At 39.9% G+C, this 24492-nt stretch overlaps 1 protein-coding gene across 1 annotated transcript in view; it reads right to left on the reverse strand.

The window, feature by feature from the left end:
* The window catches only part of LOC114554354 (serine/threonine-protein kinase 4), a 46474-nt gene extending 27457 nt beyond the window's left edge, over window positions 1-19017 (reverse strand). The window contains exons 1-9 of the mRNA XM_028576146.1: window positions 18624-19017; window positions 11985-12065; window positions 7577-7705; window positions 6723-6837; window positions 6309-6473; window positions 5411-5578; window positions 3854-3991; window positions 1432-1560; window positions 760-970 (exon numbers count right to left, since the gene is read on the reverse strand). Of these exons, the coding sequence (XP_028431947.1) occupies window positions 760-970; window positions 1432-1560; window positions 3854-3991; window positions 5411-5578; window positions 6309-6473; window positions 6723-6837; window positions 7577-7705; window positions 11985-12065; window positions 18624-18667 (1180 nt within the window). The 5' untranslated portion in view covers window positions 18668-19017. The remainder of the gene's footprint in view (window positions 1-759; window positions 971-1431; window positions 1561-3853; window positions 3992-5410; window positions 5579-6308; window positions 6474-6722; window positions 6838-7576; window positions 7706-11984; window positions 12066-18623) is intronic.
* Window positions 19018-24492: the final 5475 nt, after the last annotated feature.

Raw genomic sequence — 24492 nt, forward strand, 5'->3', positions numbered from 1 at the left:
ACAGCTGCACTTTGTTGGCTGAAACAGGCCACAAATAGGGGATCTAATGAAGGGCCAAACATTTAAATCCAGCGAGTCTCTTTGATTAAAAACATCCTTTAAACTCATTGAACATGGTTTTCATCTACAGCACATGTTGAGTAAAATGTTTGATCGAACACCATCCCCCCCATTTTCAGCCCTTGTTTTTTCGATCAATGATTTACGGTCTATAAAGAGAGCCACTGTGTCCACACTATTGTTCTAAAACAGCGCAGCATGTTCCTCATCGGTTGGTTCCTCTTACACCTTTTTCAGTCAGCTGGGAGCCAATTCCTCATCATCTTTGTCAGACGTGATGACCTACATTCAAGCATTACACCTGTAAACGTCTACAGGGAATGAATTTGAGACCGACACACTATGTTTAGGGCTGCAACTAGCGATTTTGCTCATTGTCGATTAATCTCTCCATTATTTTCTGGGCTAATCGATCAGTTGCCTGGTCTACGAATTGTCAGTAAATTGTTAAAAGAACTGTGGATCAGCGTTTCCCAAAAGCCCAAGATGACGTCCTCAAATGTCTTGTTTTGTCACCAACTCAAAGATATTCAGTTTACTGTCACAGAGGAGAGAAGAGACTAGAAAATACTCACGTTTAAGATTGATTACTGCTCTTGATTACCAGTTTAATAAACAGCTGCCGATTAATTTATTTGTTGACAACTAACCGATTAATCTCTGTAGCTCTGATTATGTTAGAGCTTAAAAGGGTCTTACTTTTCATAGTTCCAGCTTCTTCCTCGTCCTCGTCCTCCGAGTTGATGACCATGGTGCCGAGCTGCGACTGCATGGTCCCCGTGTCCTCGTGTGAGATCATCGTCCGAGCCGTGCCGCCGAGCGAACCGGCTAATGAGCCGGCGGCCCTGACGGTTCCTGAGTCGCCCGCTCCCGCCCGCACCATCGTCCCCTGGTCCACCTCATCGTCATCCTAAAACACACACACACAAAATAAAAAAAGGCTAATTTGAAAACATTTTATGGAGCTATTCACCTTAGACGAAATCAGCCTCGTCACTGTTTAAATGTTTGTAAAACCCACAGACAGTAAAGGGTGACCAATAGCCTTGATTTATGGGAAAACAATAATAAGACAAAATATGGACATAAGGTTTCTGCCCGACAGCGACGATACGTTATTGAGGTTTCTTTTGTTGTTATTATCTTCTTGTTGATATTTGTTTGTGACCATTTTCTTTTTGTTCCATCGTCAGCTACGCTTGTCTGTCTTTTCGTATGTGGATTCATGTCACTTATTTTCTGATCTTTATATTACTTTACGTTTTGCAATTTGTCGTTTCATTGATTCAACTTCAGTCCTCGACTACAGCAGATGACACGTTCTCTATTTGACTACTTTTCTTCATCTTTTGGGATCGTGCCCGTCTGTACCGAGTTGTCGTCGTCTTCTGCGTCCTGCTCTCTCTGTTCCTCCTCCTGGCTCTTCAGTTTGATCTCCATGGCGTCGGTGATCATTGCCCGGAGGACGGAGTTGGGCTTGGCCGACTTGATGAACGGATGCTGGAGGAGAAAGAGACAAAGAATGGGTTAAATTAACAGGAAGAGAAAAGTGTGCACACATTTTCGGTTTCCTTTCTATCACTCATACAAGCAGCTAAAGCCTAATTTAATGGGAACGAACGACAATGAAGATCAGAGATGGCAAAAGTACTCACTTCTTGTACTCAAGTAGAAGTACAGATACTTGTGTTAAAAAAATACTCTGGTAAAAGAAGAAGTACCAATTTAACTTCTTTACTCAAGTAAAAGTAACAAAGTACAGGTTTGGAAATTTACTTAAAGTATAAAAGTAAAAGTAGCCTGGCGAATGACAACCATTTTTTACGCAAAGCTACCTGGACCACACAAATGTTACTGGAGTGCAAGCTGAGAAACTTCACTGGGGAAAAAAAAAAAAAAAAAAAAGTCTCTTTATATGCCATTGGCTACATTTTAAAGGGATGTCTGCCAATAATCCTAAGCCATGACATATATGATTATTGTGACAGAGACTGGGACTCCAGGTTAATAAGATTCTGACTGAGTAGCAAGATATGAATTCAATTGTGATTCTGTGAGAATTCACAGATCCAGTTTCTCTTTTTTAATCTTCTCCTTAACATTTAAAGGAATCTACATATATGTGCGCGCGCGCGTGTTCGTGTGTCTCAAATATGGCTTCTGGAAAGAAAATAAAGGATTAAACATGAATTACTAAACAGACATTAGTTAAGAAGTTCCCCATACTTTAAGAGTTACGCAGCACATTTGCCAGGAGTCATTCCTGATGCCTTAACGTCTCTCTCAGATAAGGCCAAGGATAATTGGGAATGTCTTGCTGCTTGTCTGCAGAATCTCTGGGATCTCTGTTTTCTTCATTTTCAATCATGTCACCATCCATACTACTAGTGCTAACGTTACCGCCATCAAGCCGCAATGATTTGCCACAAATGAATGCCGCCGAATCTGCCGAGTCGTCTTGTAGTGGTGCGTCAAGTGCAACGTACAGTATATTCCCATCCAATTAGAATGAATTCGGTATTGATGACGCAAAAAACAATAACTCCAGTGAAATTATTTGAATCTTGCTAATGAGGACTAGATAAGGACTGTATTTAAAGCCAGGTGGGTCTGTTAAAACACGGACGGAGACAACTTCTCCCTTTTGATGCTTTATTAAGCTCAAGCAACGTGCAACCTAGCTAACAGGTGAACACAAACAACAAAATCACTAGCTAACTTAGCAAGAACTATAGACCAATACAACAGGCTTAAATTAACTGACAACGTAAGTTATACGACTTATACTTCTCAAGGACGCACACACACGATCTAACGGATTATCCTCCGCTAGTCTCTTTTTCTTTTCTCTCACTTTTTTCTCTGTGTGGGTGCGAGTCCACGCTATTTTTCGACATGCACTCACAATCACTCCTGACAGATGAACTTTTGTACAAAACTAAAGTAACGAGCCAATTTTCTAAAATGTAAGGAGTAGAAAGTACCGAAATTCGTGTTAAAATGTAAGGAGTAAAAGTAAAAAGTCGCCACAAAAATAAATAGTAAAGTAAAAATATCTGAAAAATCTACTTGAGTACAGTAACAAAGTATTTGTACTTTGTTACTTCCCATCTCTGGTGAAAATCCAGTTTGGCTAATTAAGATAATGCTCTAGCTAGAACAAAAATTATGTAAACATGCGTTATCATGAACACATTAAGATTACGATGGGTACAATTTATTGAAAAAAATTCTGGCACCGGATATAAAATCCTCTATTCCAGACTCAAGCAACACAAAACAAAAATATATATATATATATATATAAATATAAATATATATATATATATATATATATATATATATATATATATATATATATATATATATTAACATGTTAGTTTCATGATTGAAATGTTCTAACAATTCATAAATAAGTTGTAAAATAACATGAATTACTGACAAGCTTCATAATTATACATTACACCTTTTGACAGGCAAAATGCATCCAACCTATTCTTAAAAGAATGAATTGAAGGGGAACGCACAAGTTCTTCTGGAAGCTCGTTCCAGAAATCCTCTCTCTTTTCAGACAGGCATGTTCTAGGGTAAAGTTTTCTAAAGAATTCCTTCATGTCTCATACCTATTGCTCCAAAACTGAAAGAAAGGCTCAACTGTTGCATCATATATTCCCTGTACAAGCTTATACACCTATACCTCTGTTCCCTGATTAACACATCTACTTACAGATACAGATCTACAGTAGTAGGAGTCGTGTATGGCGTTACCTGTAACAGCTGTGTGTGGCATTACCTGTAACAGCTGTGTGGCCGTTGCCCTGTTTTCGGGGTTTTTCACCAAACACTGGCAGACAAAATCTCGAAACGACGGAGACCATAGGTCTGGGTTCTTGAATGTTGGCGGAGGGTTGGTTGGAATCATGAAGATGGCCTGGAGGAGGAAACATAATAATTCAGTACAGACGAAGGAGAGCAGGGCGGCGGCGGCGGCGGCGGCGGCGGCGGCGGCGGCACCCCGACTCAAGAGATCATTAGTTGACACGCACTCGTGGAGGGATAATGCGCTGAAGCACAGAAGGGAGGTGACGGGATGAGGAGGAGGGAGGAGCGAGCTAGTCTCCGTTTTTTTTGAAAATACTTTGAACGTCAACAAGAAGTAACGTCACCCAACATCGCTTAGAGCACCTTTAATATTTAATACTATTGATAATACTGTGCAATTTCATTACTGTGCAATATTTGTTTACAGTATACTGTGCAATACCATTACTCTCATTGTCCAATATCTATTATTCACTGAACATGATCACCACTATTGGGCAATATTCAAATAATGTGCAATAACCCACACTGCAGATCACACTGAATATAAAACCGTATTTTTTATTTTTTTAATATGTATATAGTGTCTCAGAACTGTGCACCTTACCCCCCTTTTTTTGCACTACTTATTTTATTCCTACTTATTAGGTCTGTAACAATGATTACATAATTGTCAATTATTTTACATAATTGCAGTTTCTTTGTTTAACCACAATTAATTGCTAACGTTAGCTAATGTCCTAAGGGGTATAACTGTTGATGGTAACTGTTGATTACTGTACAATTGAGGATTACTATGATTGAATTTTGGGTGTTTTATTAAATTTTATAGCATTTGAAAAAAAAATTGAAATGGTTTCAAAACATATCCTGACTAAACGTTGACAGAAACCAGTCTGTGACTCCCTCAACATCCTCTGATCTCAACTATTAGTCAAACCAATTCATAATTTCTGCTTTTTTTAACTCAAGAATTAGGTATAATGTCATATAATTTAGGTTTATTGAACATTAATTTAAAAAAGCGTTGAGAAAAGTGACAAAAACTTTTTTTAAAGTGTCAAATGCATTGAAAAAAGTGCCAAAAAAAATGGTATTTTCAAATTATGACCCGGAAGGACAACAAATTCCTGGTGGACGGGAAGACAACATGAGGGTTAAATAACCATCACCACATCATTATTTTTATGATAATAAAGAGGCTTGGTTTAGTTCATAGACTGTGTATTATTGTTATTATATTATCTGGTTCCCATAACTGTGATATAACCCAAAAATGTATCCTGGGATTCATTTAAAACTTGTTTGAAAAAGTAATAAATACATTATTTATTTATTTGACAGAAAAGGACAAATATATGGTTAATCACACTTATTTCGGAGACAATTAATTGTACAGCAAAATATGGAATTGTTACAGCTCTACCTCTAACATCTCTCCACGCACAAATACACGGTTGTCTCTTCACAAACCCCGATCACAAACTCTTTCGTCCAATACACAAAGATGCTGAACAGACTCTCTCACCCTCATGGGATGTATGTCGGCGTAGGGCGGCTTCCCCTCGGCCATCTCGATAGCCGTTATTCCCAGGGACCAGATGTCAGCCACGCAGTTGTACCCAATCTCCTGTATGACCTCTGGAGCCATCCAGAACGGCGTGCCGATGACCGTGTTTCTCTTTGCCATGGTGTCCTGAGGAAGAGAGAGAGAGATCGTCAAATCTGAGCTGGATGTTATAGATACTTGGGGCCCTATCTTGCACCCGGAGCCGAGCAGTGCAAAGTGTCTTGGCTAGTTTAAGACCGACGCAGTTGTCAATTTCCCGTCCAGCGCCTACGTCGTTTAAATGCACCTGCGCTCATCTGAGCGCCCATGGGCGTACTGGTCTTACAGAGAGGTGTGTTCAGGTGCATTCTGGGCGTATTGCTATCTTGAGGCAGCGGGAAGCAATCGTTAACAGCAAATTAGTAAAATGCACCTTGGCTTGTGCACAGCGCGCACACACTATCCTTGTTACACACACAGGGAAGTGCAGCAGCACACAACGTGCAAAAGATTACAAATACAGATATTACGGTGCAAATCCTCCATCGTTATAGCAATGCGCCAAAGTACAAACGCGATCTGGCTTTTAAAGGGAATGTGAGATGACACCGATTGGTTTATTGCATGTTACGCCCAAAACACACCTATGAATTAATGAAGATACTAAGTACAACCCTTCTGAACCATTCACCCGGCGCACGGACCCTTTTTTCCGCCGTTAAACGAGCAAAAGTGGATTTGTACACGCCCTAAACACACCTGCTCAATCGTTGAAAATAGGGCCCCTAGTCTCTCTGTGGAGAACTCCCTAAAGCCCGGTTCAGACAGCAGTAAGTATAAAGTTAATCATTTGTTGAATTTGTAATGTTTCTCTCACTGTGAGTTGTCCAGCAACTCCAAAGTCGGCCAGTTTGGCCTGGCCCTCGGAGTTCAGCAGGATGTTTCCTGCTTTAATGTCTCTGTGGATTTTCCTCATGAAGTGAAGATACTCTAGACCCTTCAGAGTGGACTGCAGGATGGTGGCGATCTCCTCTTCTGTTATCTAACACACACACAAAAACATACAGAGAATGAATGCCATTTATTAGCTAGTTTGGCACTTAGTCATAACTGAAAAAGGACATAAATAAACTACTGTAAAATTGATTTTCTTCTGGGCTAAATTACGTAGTATTGGATCGGTGCATACTAATAGGTATCGGAACAACTCTAATAAACACACACTACTGCACTTCAACACTTGAAGTGTGTCTGTGTGTGTGTGTGTGTGTGTGTGTGTGTATCACATTACCGTCTTGTTGCGTATTCGGATGATGTCAGAAACTGATCCGGCTCCACAATATTCCATAACGATCCAAAGGTCACTGTTTTTGAAGTAGCTGCCGTAGTAGCGCACAACGTGAGGACTGAACACAAGAGAGATCAAACTCAGGATGATACAGAGAAGTATGTCATATTGAACAAGACTGTGCTCAAATTTTATTAACTGTTTAAAAGGTCCCATATTGTAAAAAGTGAGATTTCCATGTCATTTTTTTTTTTTAAAGCAGGTTCACGTGCTACATAAATACCAAGGCTGTGATGATGCAATCGTGAATCAGTTAAAAAGCGATATAAACGTGTAATGATTACAACCGGTTATCATGATGCAATTTTTAAAAATGGCCTGGGGCGTTTTTAATCACAAATAACTGTGTTTTCATGCTACATTAACATTAGACAAAAGACAAACTGTTGCAGTGTTTCCCCTAAAAAAATTTTGTGACATCAACAACTTTCATTTGGTCTGGAGGAGTGAAGATGATAGGTTCTGGGAAACCCCCAAAATGTTTGTTTATCTGATTCTTGTTTCCATGCAGGCTGAAGACATATTATTATGTGTGACTTATTGTAAGTCATTTTGGATGACAGCCCCTGCCAGATAAGTGTTTTCCATCAATCATATCATTAAAATAACAACAATCCACGGCTCTCTTATAGCAAACGGATTTGTAAATGTTTCATCAAGTTTAAGGTAATCCACATTAAAATGGATGTAGCCCACCTCTGCAAAAGACGAGTGGGAGAACTCACAAAACTGGAAAAACTTTGAGTCACGCCAGTGACATTAGAAACACGTTTGTGTCCACATGAACCAACAAATACCTGTTACACTGCTGCATGATGGAGATTTCCTTGATGATCTCCTGAAGATCAGATTCCACGGGAACTTGTTTGATGGCTACGATCTCGCCCGTCTCTTTATAATGGGCTTTAAACACACAGCCGTACGACCTGCAGAGAAAAAAGGGTTTCAACGTGTTACCTGGGAATGAGCCTCAGACAGTCAGCGAGCACAAGTCAGTCTATTAGCAGTCTCGCACTGCCAGACCCTTTTCCACGTGGCTGCGGAGGAGGGTCTGGCTAGTCCTCAGAGCATTCCGGATGAGAGAGAAATGCGCTCTGGTTTATTGGCATTTCTTTAAACCAATTACAAATAAGCTGCACGATATGAGGAAAATATCTAAATGTGATTATTTTTGACTGATATTGCGATATGATTCATGATATTGGAGGGAAAGATCCTTTTTGTATAATTTTTCTAATTTTCATTGAAATTATTCAAATTTAAAGAAATGAAAATGATTATAGTGGGATTTTTGCGAGGATCTGTAACAAACAAAAGTTTTTTATTTTTACAGGCCAGTTATTTCATGGATCTAGGATACTATGCATCCTAATAAAGTTCCCTTGGCCTTTGGAATTAAAATAACCCCCCATCATCACATGCCCTTCACCATACCTAGAGATTGGCATGGGGTACTTTCCATAAAATCATCTCTCAATGCAAATAGTATCCTGGATCCATGAAATAACTGGCCTTTAATAATAAAAATCTGCCTGCCTCTATGGGAATTTAACATAGGGGTGTACTTACTTATGCCCCCTGTATTTTAAGGAAGTACATTTATTTATTTACGATACATTATTCATTCACAAAGAAAATTGGTGTCCTTAAAAGGTTGGATTTTTCCTAATTTTTTTAATTAAGGCATAGAGATCAATTTCCAAAAGATTTTTTTATTCCTCTTTTTAGTCAACTTTAGCATGGGTTCATAAACTTATGAGCACAACTGTAGCTATCAGTAAACAGAGGGGCTGTGGTGGCTGGCGTGCTGGTGGGCGAGTTTACGTCTGTGTGTGTGCGTGCACGTCAGTGTATGTTTGTGTGTCAGCCAGCAGCCGTGATGCTCCGACGTGCAGACAGCAGAGGAACAGAAGAAAGTAGCTGCGGCTTCACCAAAAAGAAGACTGAAAAACAGATCTATTTTGGTACAAACATTCGCCCGCCACCTCTGAGATTTACTCGCCAAAAGAGAAAAGTTACCCGCGTTTGGCGCTTGACAAGTATTAATTTCAGACCCCGAGACTCACAATTCTATAAATTCTGCATCGTCTACAATTTCAATTTAAAAGCCGCCCCAATCAATCACCGAACCTTTCACTACGCACCAAGGCTTCCACAACTGCTAAATGTTAAATGTTCTGTCCTGTGATAGCCGTTCCAGCTATTTGAGTCGTCCCGATATCCGATATCAGTACTCGGTCCGTGCATCCCTAAAAAACAGCCAGAGAAAATCCTTCTGACTAGACGAGCTACACAAATGTGGGTTTTACATTCTGAAGTATTTCATGGGTCATTTTTACAAGAGAAAAGACTTCAAGGATGAGGACTTCCTCCCGGCAGGACTCGTCTGCAAGTGTTTTGGTATCTTCAGAAACTAGTTTTACCGAAATAGTTGTCTTATATCGTTTTACAACACACAAAAAAAAAAAAAAAAAACCTAAAACTAAACCAGTCAACGCTGAGGTTTGTCCTCCGTTTGTTTTGCTGCACTCCTGCATGTTATGCGAGGCATTTTAAGCATGAGGAACTACCGTCTATCAGTTGCCAACATCTTTTGTAGTCGTCACCTGCAGCTTCTCTGGACCATTCTCTCACGCCTTTTGAGCTTGTTCTCACCCTCCCAAATGAAACTAAAAGGATTCCAGTCAAACAACTTTAAACAACTGGTGTGAATGTTAAACCTCAGACTGGCTGATGATTGGCTTATGCTGCACAAAGAAAACCACACACACACACAGAGTATGAGTTACATCCACCGGAGGGTCAATAGTGCTACCAGTTGCTGAAAAATGACAGCATCAGCCGTGACACACACCGACACCCACACGCAGTCAATCAGTCGCTCTGAACAGGAAGTGTGTTGAGAAACAGGATATGAAGCGGCAATGTTTATGTTGATGAGCAACAAAGAAGGGAGGAGCTGTAGGGCAAACAAAGACAGAGAAGAAACAAGACAGAGGGGGAAAGAGATCCCACTTACAGATCTCAGCGTAAGTGAATACACCCATGCTAAAGTTGACTAAAAAGAAGGAATAAAAAATCAGTGAATACTTTAAGGACCCAATTTTCTTTGAGAATGAATAAAAAGAAGGAATAAATAAATAATCTTCTTTAAAATACAGGGGGCATAGATACGTTTTAAAGGCAAGTTATTTCATGGATCCAGGATACTATGCATCCTGATAAAGTTCCCTTGGCCTTTGGAATTAAAATAGCCCCAACCATCAAATACCCTTCCCCATACCTAGAGATTGGCATGGGGTACTTTCCATAAAATCATCTCTCAATGCAAATCAAACCAGCTACTAGGCTAACTGAAATAAAACCATGCCTATCTCTAGGTATGGGGAAGGGAATGTGATGATGGGGGGCTATTTTAATTCCAAAGACCAAGGGGACTTTATCAGGATGCATAGTATCCTGGATCCATGAAATAACTGGCCTTTAATAATAAAAATCTGCCTGCCTTTATGGGAATTTAACATAGGGGTGTACTTACTTATGCCCCCTGTATTTTAAGGAAGACCATTTATTTATTTACGATACATTATTCATTCACAAAGAAAATTGGTGTCCTTAAAAAGGTTGGATTTTTCCTATTTCTTTTTTTAATTAAAAGGTCTAATATGTAATATTTGTACTGTAATAAATCCAAAAATGACACCAATGCCTCATCAGATATTAAGGAAACATGTTAAACTGAAATACTATCTTTTCTGACAACAATGTTAATGTCAGTATTTTTTCTTTTTGAAATTTACATTCCGTGACGGAATTTATGTTTATGTTTTGATCTGTGTGTTGTTATCAACGGCCCAGTTTGACAGGCAGGCCGGGTTGCCAGATATATACCTGTAAAAATTTAAACCCAACACGCTACAGCTGTAACGGTAGTACGGCCATGAAAGCAGCAAACAAACCAACAGGATCAACGGAGATAGATTCTACATGACATACATAGATATATACACTATGCGTGACATAAAAAAAAGAAAACAGCATGTTTCTAACAGTTGCGTGACCAGAGACGTAACAACCCTCTGGTAAATATTGGAGATGTATTTGAAAGATGGAGACAGCTCTGAGCCCAAAAGGACGCAGAGTTGGCTTATTTGCTCCTAAACAGGTAAGCATAAGCTTCAGGCTAATTTATCACAGCTACTAGGGATGGGCATTTTTTTGTCATTTCAACATTTGTGTACTCACATTGAATTATATAGCTAGAGTACCCGAGTTGGTTACTCGCAAAAACAATTGAGACATAGCCAGTAAAGTGATCCCGACTGGTCCTGGCTAACACCGCCATGCTAACCCTGCTAACTGTTAACGTTACCGGAGGACCAGGCATGCAGCCCATGGCTGTTTACAACGTGTAGTTCAGCGGCCGGAGCCGACAACGGTGAGTTATTTTAAGCCACGAGAGGGGGGCTGTAAATCGGAAAGAGAGGACTGTGAGTTTGCAGTGTGTTTAGCAATTTTTGCCGTAATTCTAAGCCAATGAAGTGTGTTCCGTCGGCAAGGTAGTGGTATTTTTAGCGTTTCGTATTGTAATTCTAAGCCAAGGAAGTGTGCCTGACTGGCGTGTGGAGAGGACAGTGAGGTTGTTGTGTTTTTAGCGGTTCATACTGTCATTTTAAGCCGAAAAAGTTTGTCTTTCAGTTGGTTACAGAGCTCTGCGTGAGCACGGGCTTTTATGACTGTCAATATAGCCAGCATCTACCGTTAGCTACTCCGCTGTGCTGTGGAGTAATGTCTGGCTATGTGAGACTAGCATCTACCGTTAGCTACTCCGCTGTGCTGTGGAGTAATGTCTGGCTATGTGAGAAAAGCGTCTAGCAACGTTGTTGTGAATGCTGCGGTCTCAGCCTGGCAACCCCCGTGAACTTCGAGTCTGGGCAGGAGGGGGCGGGGGAGACGACTCTCCGGTATTTTGAATTGGTAGTGCAGTAACTATTTTAACCGCTAGCTGCCAGTATTACACACAATATTACATATTGCACCTTTAAGGCATTGAGATCAATTTCCAAAAGAGGATTTTTTTTTTTTATTTATCTTTTCAGTCAACATTAGCATAGGTGTATTCACTTATCCTGAGCACTGGATCTACCGACAAACTGATGGAAATGTGTACAAGCAGGCCGTCGCCCGTCATCTGAAATGACTCACCCTTCGCCCAGCTTCTCCAGGACGTCGAAGACTTCCTCCGGCTGCTTGGTGAGGCTGTCCTCGCTCAGCTTCTTCAACTGTCTGGAATGACAGAAACAGACAATGTCAAATAAGAAAATATTTCCATTTAACAAGCAGGAATCAGAGGATTTCTCCTTTCCCCTCCATTTTTCCCTTAGAAAGAAAATGACTCAAACTGATTATCAAAATAGTTGAAGATTAATTTATTAGTTGACAACTATTCCATGAATCTTTGCAACTAGAGTACTAACTCTAGCAGCAAATCCTCACAGGTGAGAGTTTGCCTTAAAATTGGCCTAAATGAATAATCAATTGTCAATTAATCAGCTAAAACGACCGATCAACTGACAGTTTCAGCTCTTTTTCTAAGACGCCTCTCGTTGTTACCTTCCCCTGTCTGCGTATCTGAGAGCGAGCGTTGTTAATACTTTGAATTTATTCATGAACTCAGCGTACAGACAGTTCACGGTCTAAGCAGTGACTTAAAAAATCTGCAGCAAATCATTCACTTTGTTTCTATTTTCAGCCAGCACTATATAGAAAAATACAAGTTAAGCAGTAAAAAAAAGCTTTACAGGAAATGGCAACATTTTAGGCAGCCACCTTTGCTCTCTCCTGGAGCGTGAGCAGAACTACAAAACACCTCCAGATGTTTGATAAAGACAAGACAGAAGAAGATAAAAATAATCCCAAATACAAACAAAAATAGATCCAAACACGTTCCAGCTTGTGACAGGACATTCTTAGGATGACTACAGAATAGGGCTGGGCGATATATCGATATAAAAAATATATCGATATATTTTTAAATGAGATATGGAATTAGACCATATCGCATATATCGATATAGTTCAAATGTGATCCTTGCTCCCATAGATATATACACAGATGTCGCCTTGAGGTTCTAAACATACGTCAAAACCGCCGCCATCTTGGAACAGGGGTGCGAAGCATTCAGATCAACGCTAAAGATGCCGCACTTTTGTACTGCTTAATTATGTTCGATAGAGGAAATGAAAAGAACAAACAGCAATGAATAACATTTAACAGGTGACAATGTGTTTTATGATTTATGTATGCCGCCTTCGACCAGCAACCTGAGCTCCGGCGGCAGCGGGGAGGCGGAGAGCTCCGTGGCCGGCCGCAGCGTCTCTTCCCGGGCAAAAACACGGCCGCGCCCTCGCTGCTGCGGGGTCCCCGCTGATCCGGATCGGACCAGCCAAAGACAGAGTGGTGATCGGTAGGATCTTACACGTAGTCCAGGACGACCTGTATGTCGATATCGGCGGAAAGTTCCACTAAGTTTGCCGGTGGCAGGCGGACGGAGAGAAGCTACAGCGGGGCAGCAGAGACCGTCTGCGGCTGCAGGATCTGGAGCTCAGTGCCCGTTAAAATTACATGTAACGCATAAATACATACAGAAATAAATAGTGGAGGAATGAGCCTGGACATTTCAGTCTGTTTTAAACTTCACCTTGAAGCAGAAACTCTTAGTTCAGAAGGGTGAAGTTTCCGTTTGGACTCTGGATCTGTGAACCGATCATAATAAATATTCTTTGTATTAACACATTAATTAGTTTCTTTGTTTTGTAGTCGATAGTTCATCTTTTAGTTTACTTAAGTGGAAGCAGTATCAAGTGGAAGAATGGGACTATAAACCTAGGCTTACAGGCATGAGGCATTACATTTTGAACAAAGTAGATTATATTAATATCAAAAGCTTAATTGACCTTTGGAACGAATCACAAATATGGAGCTTTGATTTCAAAAAAGGTACTCCTGTTATACAGTATTTAGGTTTACATTTTATTGTTATTTGAACAGCTGAGCATTTAATCATGAACCAGGTGAAGAAACCGGTTCATTATGTATTTGATTTTGCAACTGTCTCTATGAAACTACTTGTGACATGTCATATTTGATTTTGGCTTTGACTGAACATTTGCTCTCACTTTGCGGAAAAAAATATCGGGATATATATCGTATATCGATATTCAGCCGAAATATATCGGGATATGACTTTTGGTCCATATCGCCCAGCCCTACTACAGAAGGAGAAAAGTAAGACCCAACAACAAACTGCTTCTCCGCTCTCACATTCTACGATTTCTGTTCAGAAGCCCGTATCACAACGACTTTTGGCGCTTTCGTACAACGTTTAATCTAATCTAAAACTGCCAAAACGTGATAGGTGGCAAAACCGCTTTATGCCGCCTGTTCCATTGATTTCAAGTTCAATTTTGGCTCCTGATGATTAAATAAAAAAAAAAAAAAATACTGAGAAAAACTTATTTTGGACATTAAGTTTTGCGATTAAACTCTTATTTTGTCTTGAGTTGTGAATTTTGGGGGGAAATAAAGTGCAACAGGATAAGTATTATGGGAAATTTCACAGATCTGTTTAACTGTTGAACTGTTTTTAAGTTAAATAAATGCAACATCTTTCCAAAAGTGTCATCAAAGGGCAACCAATCATTTTAGTCTGTCAAGTGGTCGGCTGATAACAGAGCTGGCGTGTCATACGTCGGTTCATTAAAACCTCAGGGCAGATTTGAAACGCTTGCCAGCGCAGCCACATGCCAAGCTGCGTTGACTTCAAGCCACAAACCACAGAAGAAACAGAGAGCACAGCACTGAAATGCTAATCTACCGTAGCAACAGCCCATAATCTGCATTTCAAGTGGACTCTGTGAACTTCACTGAAATGCATGTGTGTATCTGCTGCGGCGGAAACTACTGGACGCACCAAATGTTTACATTACTAAATTTAAAAATGTCCCAAGTTTTTTTTCTCTCTCTCTGCTCTCTTTTTCTTGTTTCTTTTTCGAGGACTTCTGTGTTACTCCGGTGACATTTTTGACTGATCTGACTTGTACATCCAATAGCAACGTTTCAAATATTCTCCTGTCACGATACATGAATCTAGCCTGACAAGCCAGACCCACATCAAGAGGTCGGGTCTGGGAACTCACCATTGGCAGGGCTCAATCCGAGGGGCGGGATAAACGGTTGTCTTTCAAATCCCCTGGGGACCTGGGCCGACAACGATGTGGAACGGTTACTGAAAAGGTCTGTAAACCTACCTAACCGATAAGAGTGGCCGACGTGCGTCGTCGTTAACAAAAGTCTCCGTTTGTGTCGGTCTAGACTACAAGGCAACCCCGGAGTTTCCAAATGTCTCCGTTTTAGAGGCTCGGAAAAGCCGGAGAAGTGTGAACGCGAGGAGCAAACGTAGCCAAAGATATTTGTTTTCAAACCAAAACGTAGTGGTGTAGATGGAGCTTTAGGGATTCAATTGTAAATATTTTTTTGCTGAATTAACCTTTTGTGAAACAGTTTAGATGGGCTGCTTCAGTACACAACCCAAGTCAATTTTGATCCAGTCGAAAATGTAATAAAACAAAATAATGCAGTTTTTCAAAAAACCTGCCTTTAATAGGGGCTTAAATAATCTAAAAACTCCACGTCGGCTTAATGAGGAAACACTGGATGAGTGAGTGAACATGATTAACAGGAGACGCAGTGTGTTTTACCGACATCCTCCTGATAAATGGACAGAATAGGAACTCCTCACTTCCTTCTTGTCAATCACACAACGACCAAACTGAGCTTTTAAACTGAAAGTGCACGTCTTTTGTTGACTTTCTTGTCACATTGCATTAAGGCTTTATGAGATAATTGTAAACTGTGTAGTTGAGGACAAGTTCAAGTAAGTCTTTGTTCCACGTTCTTTTTTTTTTATGATTTGTATATGGATTTCTGACACGTTGTTGGGTATTTCCTACCTGAACTCTCAAGTCTGTGTGTTTTAGTTTTATCATCTTTAAAAATAAATAAAAATGGACAATTTCGATTTGGGTGAAAATATCATACCATCTTTGCTGAGTGAAACCCTAATTGATCCTTTTCATCAACGATTGACCCTGTCAATCATTTTTTGATTCATCATTTAGTTTGTGTGTATGTAAAATGCAGACAAATGAGCCAAACTGCTTCTTTTGTCTAATACAGATTTTAAAAATCGCATCAAGGCAGACCTAAATATTGTAGTTTGCTATCATATGTGAGAGAGAAAAGCAGCAAATCTTCAAATTGGAAAAGCCACAATCAGCAAAATGTTTTGGTGTTTGGGCTTGAGCCGCTTTAGCGCTAACCGTCATTATTAGGATTTTTGGTGGAAAACCCTCAAGAATTGATACATTTATAGAACCCCCTGACAGGATTTTGAGGTCAATATACTGTACTCATACTAGGACTGAGTTTCTCCAAAAATGAATGAAAAAAAGCACCACTTTAAATCTTCTGCTTACCAGAGATATGCTCCTAAGTTTCTTGGAAATAAGTCATTCATGAAAAGTCATAAAACATGACTAATGACTAAAGAAATCGTAGTCGTCTCAGACCAAACGTTAGTCAACTAATCGACTCAGAGGGGGCAGCCCTAATATACGCTCCTGCCTTCTGCATTTAACATCCAAATTAGTGTTGTTGCTTGCTCAGTTGACTATAAATGACAATAAATAGAGGGAGCGGTGGTCCACAGACATGACAGCTAACTGAGTCACACACCAACGGACCCACTCAATGCACATTGGGACATTAGCTACACTACATCTGAATCAATTCAGCCGTTTGTTGATTTTAAACCAAAGTATCTGAACTTTGGTATAGAGGCGAGGGGTTCCCGCCTGTCAAAGAATTGATTTCAGAACACTACTGTTAGTTCAGAAAGGACTGAACCGGTTTATTTCTGATCTGCTGCTACACCATGAACCACCCAGACCTCTCAGATCGTCTGTCTGCTTTCTGTCTCCAGAGTCAGAACATGACATTAAAAAGAAGCAGCGTTCAGTTTTTTATGCGCCACGCATATCTGGAACAAACTCCCAGAAAAACTGCAGGTCCGCTGCAACTCTCAGTTCTTTTAAATCAATGCTGAAGACTTTTCTCGAAAGAGAAAAAAAAAGATAAAAAGGAGGTCCAAGGCACTCTTCTAGCATTATTAAAGCCTTTATTTAAATGGCTATTTCATCTAGAAATCTTAGTACATCAAAAATAGATGGGCAGCAACCCATGCGTAGCGGCACAACACGGCCTTCTTCAGGAAGACGTTTCTGTTTTGACTCTGCCATTTAAATAAAAACCTAATAACTTTAAAGTTATTAAACCTTTTATTCTTGTATTCTATACCTGTCTTATTCTATTTGAGCCGTTTTATATTAGCTTTAACACATTTTAACTGCTCTTTAATGTTTTATGTAAAGCCCTTTGAATTGCCTTGTTGCTGAAATGTGCTATAGAAATAAAGCTGCCTTCCCCTGAACACTTTCCAGTGGCCTAATTTTTCTACCACAAAACACGCTGTGGTCTCTGATGCCTCTCAACACTACGGCTGTCGCAATGACCCGACACCACCCGACAAGCCAAAGTTTTTCTGTCAAACCCAGAGGCTGCAAAGTGAAACCCAACACAAACACGGACCAACATGAATTACTTCACCTCAATCTGCTCGCATGCGGTTTTGTTGAACCTAGAGAGATTAAAGCAGCTCAATATTGAAGATTGGCAAATAGAGTTAAGGCATTCATTTGGATCAGCATGGCTTCACAGTGATAAAACACAACACATACTGACTCAATAAGAGGGGGTTTAATCTATTTATACCTATTTTTGTCCAATAGATGAATACAAGTAGAGAACAGACCAGATATCTTAGCAAAGATAGATTTTATGGCCCGAACCTTAGCTTCAGAAGCCACACAAAATGGGATGCAATTCACTTCAGTACAATTATGAGGTACTGGTACTTTAGTTTGAGTATGTCTATTTTATGGTGCTTTATACTTCTACTTCACTACATTTTGGAGGCAAATATTGCACTTTTTACTCCTCTACATTTATGCGTTTAAGGTTTTAGTTACTTTGCAGATTTAAAATCAAATAATGATTATCATGTATTTTGAAACAAAACTTTTAATTCACACAACAGAGAGACTCCAAACTGAAGTCCACTCGAAATCATTTAAGCCTGTTTTTAACGTTTCAGTTTAATTTCTGATTGACAGGTGTCATGCCAAAAAAAGTGATCGTCTGCCAAATAGGGATTGCCTGTGCCCTAGGCCAATCCAATTTTTTCTACTTGCCTAATAGTGATTGCAACTTCTACCTGGCCATTGAAATGTTGTTTTTGCCACAAAATGACATGATTTCATTCATGCTTATATCTGAGAGATTAAACCTCACCCAGTACTTTTTTACCAATTGAAATACATTTTTTAAAAGGGGGCAATACAACCCATAAAATGCACTTTTGCACTTGCCAAAACGTGATGGCAGCTCCTAGCTTGTGTTTGAAAGGTTGCTGCCTCAAAATGACTTGGTTTTATTAATAAGTGTTATATCTGACATATTATAGCCCGCCCATTACTTTTAAAATACCTTCGAAGGGTCAATACATAAGTCGGTTATATAATGTTATCTAAATTACTCACAAGCTAACGTTACCTGGATAAGTTACTACGTTTCCATCTATGTAACCACTAGCTAACGTCAGACCAGACCGATACAATCAATGATTTATGTCATATCGATGTGTTTTCATTATTAGCATAACGTTACCTGCGAGGGTGGTTCCTCATCTGTACTTTGTCCTTGTTCTCCATATTGTCCTCTTCTGGACCCTCACAAAGAGTCCTCTTGAGTCGTATCTGAAGTCACAACTTGACTCGTTTAAAACTGACACACGGTGCTAACTGACGATGCTATCAGCTAGCGGAGCAGCTAGCCCGTCCCTGTGTTACAGCAGCGTTCCGTTAGACGCTGAAAGCATAGCGTTTCTTTATCATTCTGTCACACGAGGTTCACACAGCGTACACACTTCACACAGCTGCAGTATCCTCGTCTTTGAGTTCATCCTCCTCACCGTGTCTCGACAACTTTGGACCCGGTTTAACAAACCGCTCGGCAGCCGCTTGTGACATCCAGTTTGAAAACACCAGGAAGTCAAGGGAGGAAGGCGGGCCAGACAAAGAGTGCAGTACCGTACGCCGGCAGCAGGGGGCGACAAAATACACACTGAGGACACAAATTACTTGTTTGTAGTGAGTTTTAAAGTGGTAATCCTTAGAAGGTTGATTTATAGCAAGGGTCACCAACCTTTTTGAAACTGAGAGCTACTTCATGGGTATTGAGTCATACGAAGGGCTACCAGTTTGATACACTCTTCTGAAATAACAAATTTGCTCAGTTTGCCTTTAGTTATATGTGGTTATTAATGATTAATGATGCTCATGTGAAGACACTGATCATGTTAATGATTTCTCACAATAATTATCAACAATGACTTAACAAGGTGGGAAACAGATAATATCAATATTCAATTTTCATTTTTAGAACAGGCCTGAGGGCTACTCATGTGGTCCTTGGGGGCTAAAAACAATTCCGTGATTTAGAGTGTCTATTTGAGGGAAAACAATGGGGTTGTGCTGAGAGTTTAGCAGTATGGAGCATGTACTGTAAATAAAATGAATATCATGATGTTTCTATGGTCTGGAGTCTTACTGTTGATACATGCACATGAGCTTTTTTTTTTTTTACAATTGTGTGCAATTAATCTCCTCTAAACTGGTTGAGTTAAACCTACACAGATTAAAGATGCTAAATTAAGATTAGCAAACAGAGTTAGGGAATTAAATTAGATCAGCAGGGCTTTGAAAGTGATAAAACATAGGGATTTGACACTGATTCAATAGTTAAAAAAAAACCTAAAGAAAACTCATTAGCCCACTTATTTCTGTCCTACAGACAAATATAAGTAGAGGCTGGACCAGATATTTTAGCACGTTTACAAAAAAGGTTTTAGTGGTGCAATGGTGTAATGTAACTACGTACATTTACTAAAGTACGTGACGGTTTCCCTACACTATTTGTATCACGCATGCGTTGGAACCTATGGTTGGAACACTTGACGGCCAGGCATCACTTTTTTAAATTTTTTTATTGTTCATCTTTCAGAATACAGTTATACAAACAAACAAGGCACAATCACAAATCCATCTCAAAAACAGAACTATTGCCTCAGGTTGAGCATATAAACAAAACCTAGGAGCTTATACCTTACACAAAGAATGATATAAAAGAAAAAAAATAAGGGGCTATCTCAAATTAAATTAAGAGTTTCAAATAAATAAATCAATTTAAGGGCTTTTTTTAGTCTTTAACCCGTTTCAATGACTTGCACAAAAGATTTAACTCATTCTTCCAATGGATCAGGGAGGGTTTGGTCTTAAAATATCTACATTTATGTATAAAATGTTTTCCTAGCAGCACCAAGTTGTTGAGAACAAAATCTACCTTCTTATAAAAACACCAACCTTTATATTCTTCACTGTCAGAGGTGGTATCTCAATTTCCCTGGTCTGGAATCAGCTCTGCAGATCTCTCCAGAAGGATTGCACCGACTCACACAGAAAAAAAAAAAAAATTCTTTTTCACAAAAAACACAGTATATCAAAATAAAATCTCAGTCTTAAAAAATTGTTTGTTGGGTAGTCCCTTGGTTTAAGGAAAGTTCACAGTCTGTATTATGACAATTGTTTTAGTATTTCTTTTAGCTTTTTACATTAGCAAGTACAAAAAGTTGAAAACAGAACAGAACAGAAGGCCTTTCTCTGTCCCAAAATCCTACAATCCTTCAAAAAATTTCTCCAGCGTGTCTCCAGTCGTGTCACCCACCATAACCATGTCATTACTCAACCCCCCTCTGTTTGGTGTGTTAAGTTGTGGGAGTATGGCACTCAGCTCCAGTGTTCCCATGTGTCCCTGCTCCATGGAGCCTGACATTGGGCCTCCAAGGCTGGGGAGCGTATTCGGCACCTGGTTTGCCATAGCTACCATTGCCTGCATTCCTGCCTGGGACCCAAGCATGGCCTGAGTGTCCTGCTGCTGCGCCTGCTGTTGTTGCTGCGGCTGGGTGGCCTGGTACTTTCTGTTGCTGCTGTGGGGAGCTGTGAGATTTGGCATCACACTCCATTGTGTCCATCAACACTCTCCAACAATTAAGTTGGTCATCATGATTCATCCACACGAATGACTGCTCGTGCACCCGTCCCTTAAACAGCCCAGGGTTGTTCCTGACGATGTACTCTTCCGTGTACATGTCTTTGACAGTTAATGGTAGCTTCTCCACTTCTACCTGCTCCTCCTTTGATAAAGTAAAATACCTTAAGTTAAGACTACTCTATAACATAAGATGTTTATGCCATTTCCATACATGAGGAACATCACCAACATGGTATTTATTATAAATTCAAGACATTTTCTCAGTGGTTCCTTGTTGAAATGAGTTGACTAGTGCTGTCCATTCCTGGGAGTTTTGGTTCTTTCAAAAGGGACCTTAAAGACATCTTTTCAGCATAAATTAATTAAGTAGTTCTTATGAGTTATGGTTTGTATATTATGGTATTTTCGTTAGGCTATTGATCATTGATATTACATTGTTGTTAATTCTGCTATTTTCCTTAATGTAGTTTAAGCAGCATTTTAAAACTGTTTACTGTTAATTTTTAACTTTTGTATTGTTTTTATTTATAAGTCACTTTGGACAAACGCATCTGCTAACTCATTACATAACTATTACATGCACAAAGAAAATATAGGATGAAAACGCGAAAATGGTTGTCTGGTTAGTTCGGCCATACCTCGACTTTGTGGGGTCGAGGAATCCTATAAATAGGTGGTAAGTTGCCTGCCATCATCTGTTTTGCATGCTGCCCATGCCTTTTCAAAAGTCAGAGTATGGTACTTTTAATATAGCATAATCGTAAAGCAGACCAATGTTTTACTGAATGAAATGTGTCCCACCTTGTGATTGCGAATTTCTCCAATATCTGGAGACTTGCGCTGTTTAGTTTTTAACATTCTTGGATACATACATTCTATGAATTACAACTTACATCCAAAAAGTTAAACTGGGCACCAGTACAGATGCAGAGGGCGTACTGTTAAAGAGGAAGCTACTGATTACAGAGACGTAGGACAAACGGGAAAAATTGTGTGGAAATTGTATAAGCTTACCATAAGCATGAAGATCCCACAGCTCTGTCCATCTGATTGAACTGGAAATGGCTGGAAAGTAATACACAGTTATTCAGATGTAGTGTTGACTGTCCCATCCTCGTCGCCATGTTTGTTGTGGAAGTTTCCTTTGACAGCCAATCTGATACACATGAAGACAATCAGAGAAATGCAAGAGACATCTCGGAGTCATCTCACCTCCTCCTCCCTGTACGACTTTCACCCCCCAGTTACATCTTAACTGGCATGGGAAAACATGAGATAGTTTTAGGGTGACCTTGTACCTTTATCTGTTCAGACAAACAGCTCACATTATGTTCCAGACTGGACACCTCAGCAGTTTAAGCAGAAACTGAGATAAACTGTCTTTCAATAATGTGAGAGAATTAAAGTAGAAATAAAACATAAAAATATAAGGCATTATGCTTAAATGTAATTTTTCCCATTACATTGACAACCATTACAGTATACTGTGTCCGCTGTGCAAAATTAAATGCTGAAATATTACATAGTAAGTACAATGACATCAAAATCTTTGCCTGTCTTCTCCACCCATGGCCCATTACCCACTGCTTCTGTAAGTTGTCTGGAAAACAAATTATGCAAGATTTAAAACCTGAAGCCATAGAATGAGGCTTTTGCTCAAACCTGAAGCCATAGAACGAGGCTTTGCCTAAACAGGATATCAGTCCATTTCACTCGGTTTGATCTGTATTTTTTAAGGCTGTTACACAGTGTCATCAGAATGATGATTTTCAGAGTGCTGTTCAGGCTTAACTGGATGAAAGAACTGTATAGAAGGCACCCAACATGTGTTAACTTTAATTCCCATAGTAGCATGTAACTACATGCACTGTCTGTTCTCTGTGTGAGCCTTAGACGATCACAGGTCAAACCTTGCTAATGTCCTCTGCGTATGAGTTTCAAACCTGAATATGGTTCGGTACTCCTCATCTTCAAACCCATTTGGACGTAATGAGTCCAGAAAAATAGCCTCCTTCTTAGCAACTAATAACACCTGTGAAGCACATATGCCATAAATGCCAGCTAGGGGCACCTACTGGTTTAAATAATAGAGGAAACACAAAAAAAAATTTTTACTCTACACAAAGCATGTAGTGGCTTGCTGTTTTTGACTCCCTACTCCATGCTGGCAAAATGATAATGTCTTTTTATTCCACGTTTTCCTATAAAAAAACACAATGTTCAGATCTCCATGGACATATCTTCACTTAAAGAGGTGTATCTGCTGGACTTATGTCAACACATTATGCAACTTACTGGCAAACTGGCTTCACTATGCTTCCATGTAAGGATTGTATACAGGTCAGCAATGTGGACATCCATTCCCTGAATAATATTGTATGTCAGTATTTCATACAACCCAAATTTATAAGTGTAATTCATTGTGTCTCCTGGCTGCCACCTCTACCAGCATAAAGCATGCATTCCCAATCTGAAAGCACAGGATGTTTTGCATATTGCAATAAGGGCATTAGAACCATCCAAACTCTTCACAGCAATATCCATTTACATTGCTCTCCACCTCTTCATCCAGCCCCAAGCTCCAAAAGTCCTCCCTTCGAAGACACATTGGGCCATCCAGAACAACAATTTATTTTGCTGGACGTGCTCACTCCAGCACATAGGTCAGCTAGAAATAACAAAAAATATCCCTGTTATGAATGAGCAATCATGCATTTATTATTTGAAGCACACCCACAAGCTATGCATGTCAACTATCCAGTTTAGTTTGGCACTCACCAGTTGATCTTGCTGTGGACCGAGACTCTTGGACCACATTGGACCTTTATTGGCATGCTGGTGGTCCACCAGTCTAATGTCCTCTGCCCTCTTGGACCACAGTGGACCTCTTTTGGCATCCTGGTGGTCCACCAGTCTAATGTCCTCTGAATCCTCTTGGCTGCCCTCTTGTTCACAGCTATGGTCTACACAATGGGAAAGTAAATACTAATAGTCATTGTCAATTGTCATGTTTATATTTCAAATGCTATGCCACATAGTAGGATTATTACAATACCTTGTGGTCGAAAGTAGGGCCTCAGCCGCGAAACATTTACTTTTTGGACTTTCTCTGACATAGCCACACTTGCCACACCCTTCTCTTTCAGGGATGTGAGGGTGAATGGCCCTTGGTGGAGATCCTCCAAACAATTTCCCATCGTCACCTTCTTTTTGGGCATCCCCAGCCTTGACTGAGCACTGGTGCTCCCCTTTCCCTTTCTTGGCCTCAAAATGTATAAATTATAATGTGAACATTCTTATTCACATTGAACATGCCATCCACACAACTCTGAACAAGCTTTTCATTAAGGGCCTTGACTCCACATTTTTTTTTGCTCCAGCTCCTCCTCTGGGTCTGCCAATTCTAAGGCGGAGTCTGTCTAACAGG

The sequence above is a fragment of the Perca flavescens genome, chromosome 4 (genome assembly GCF_004354835.1).
Source record: "Perca flavescens isolate YP-PL-M2 chromosome 4, PFLA_1.0, whole genome shotgun sequence".
In the NCBI taxonomy this organism is placed as follows: domain Eukaryota; kingdom Metazoa; phylum Chordata; class Actinopteri; order Perciformes; family Percidae; genus Perca; species Perca flavescens.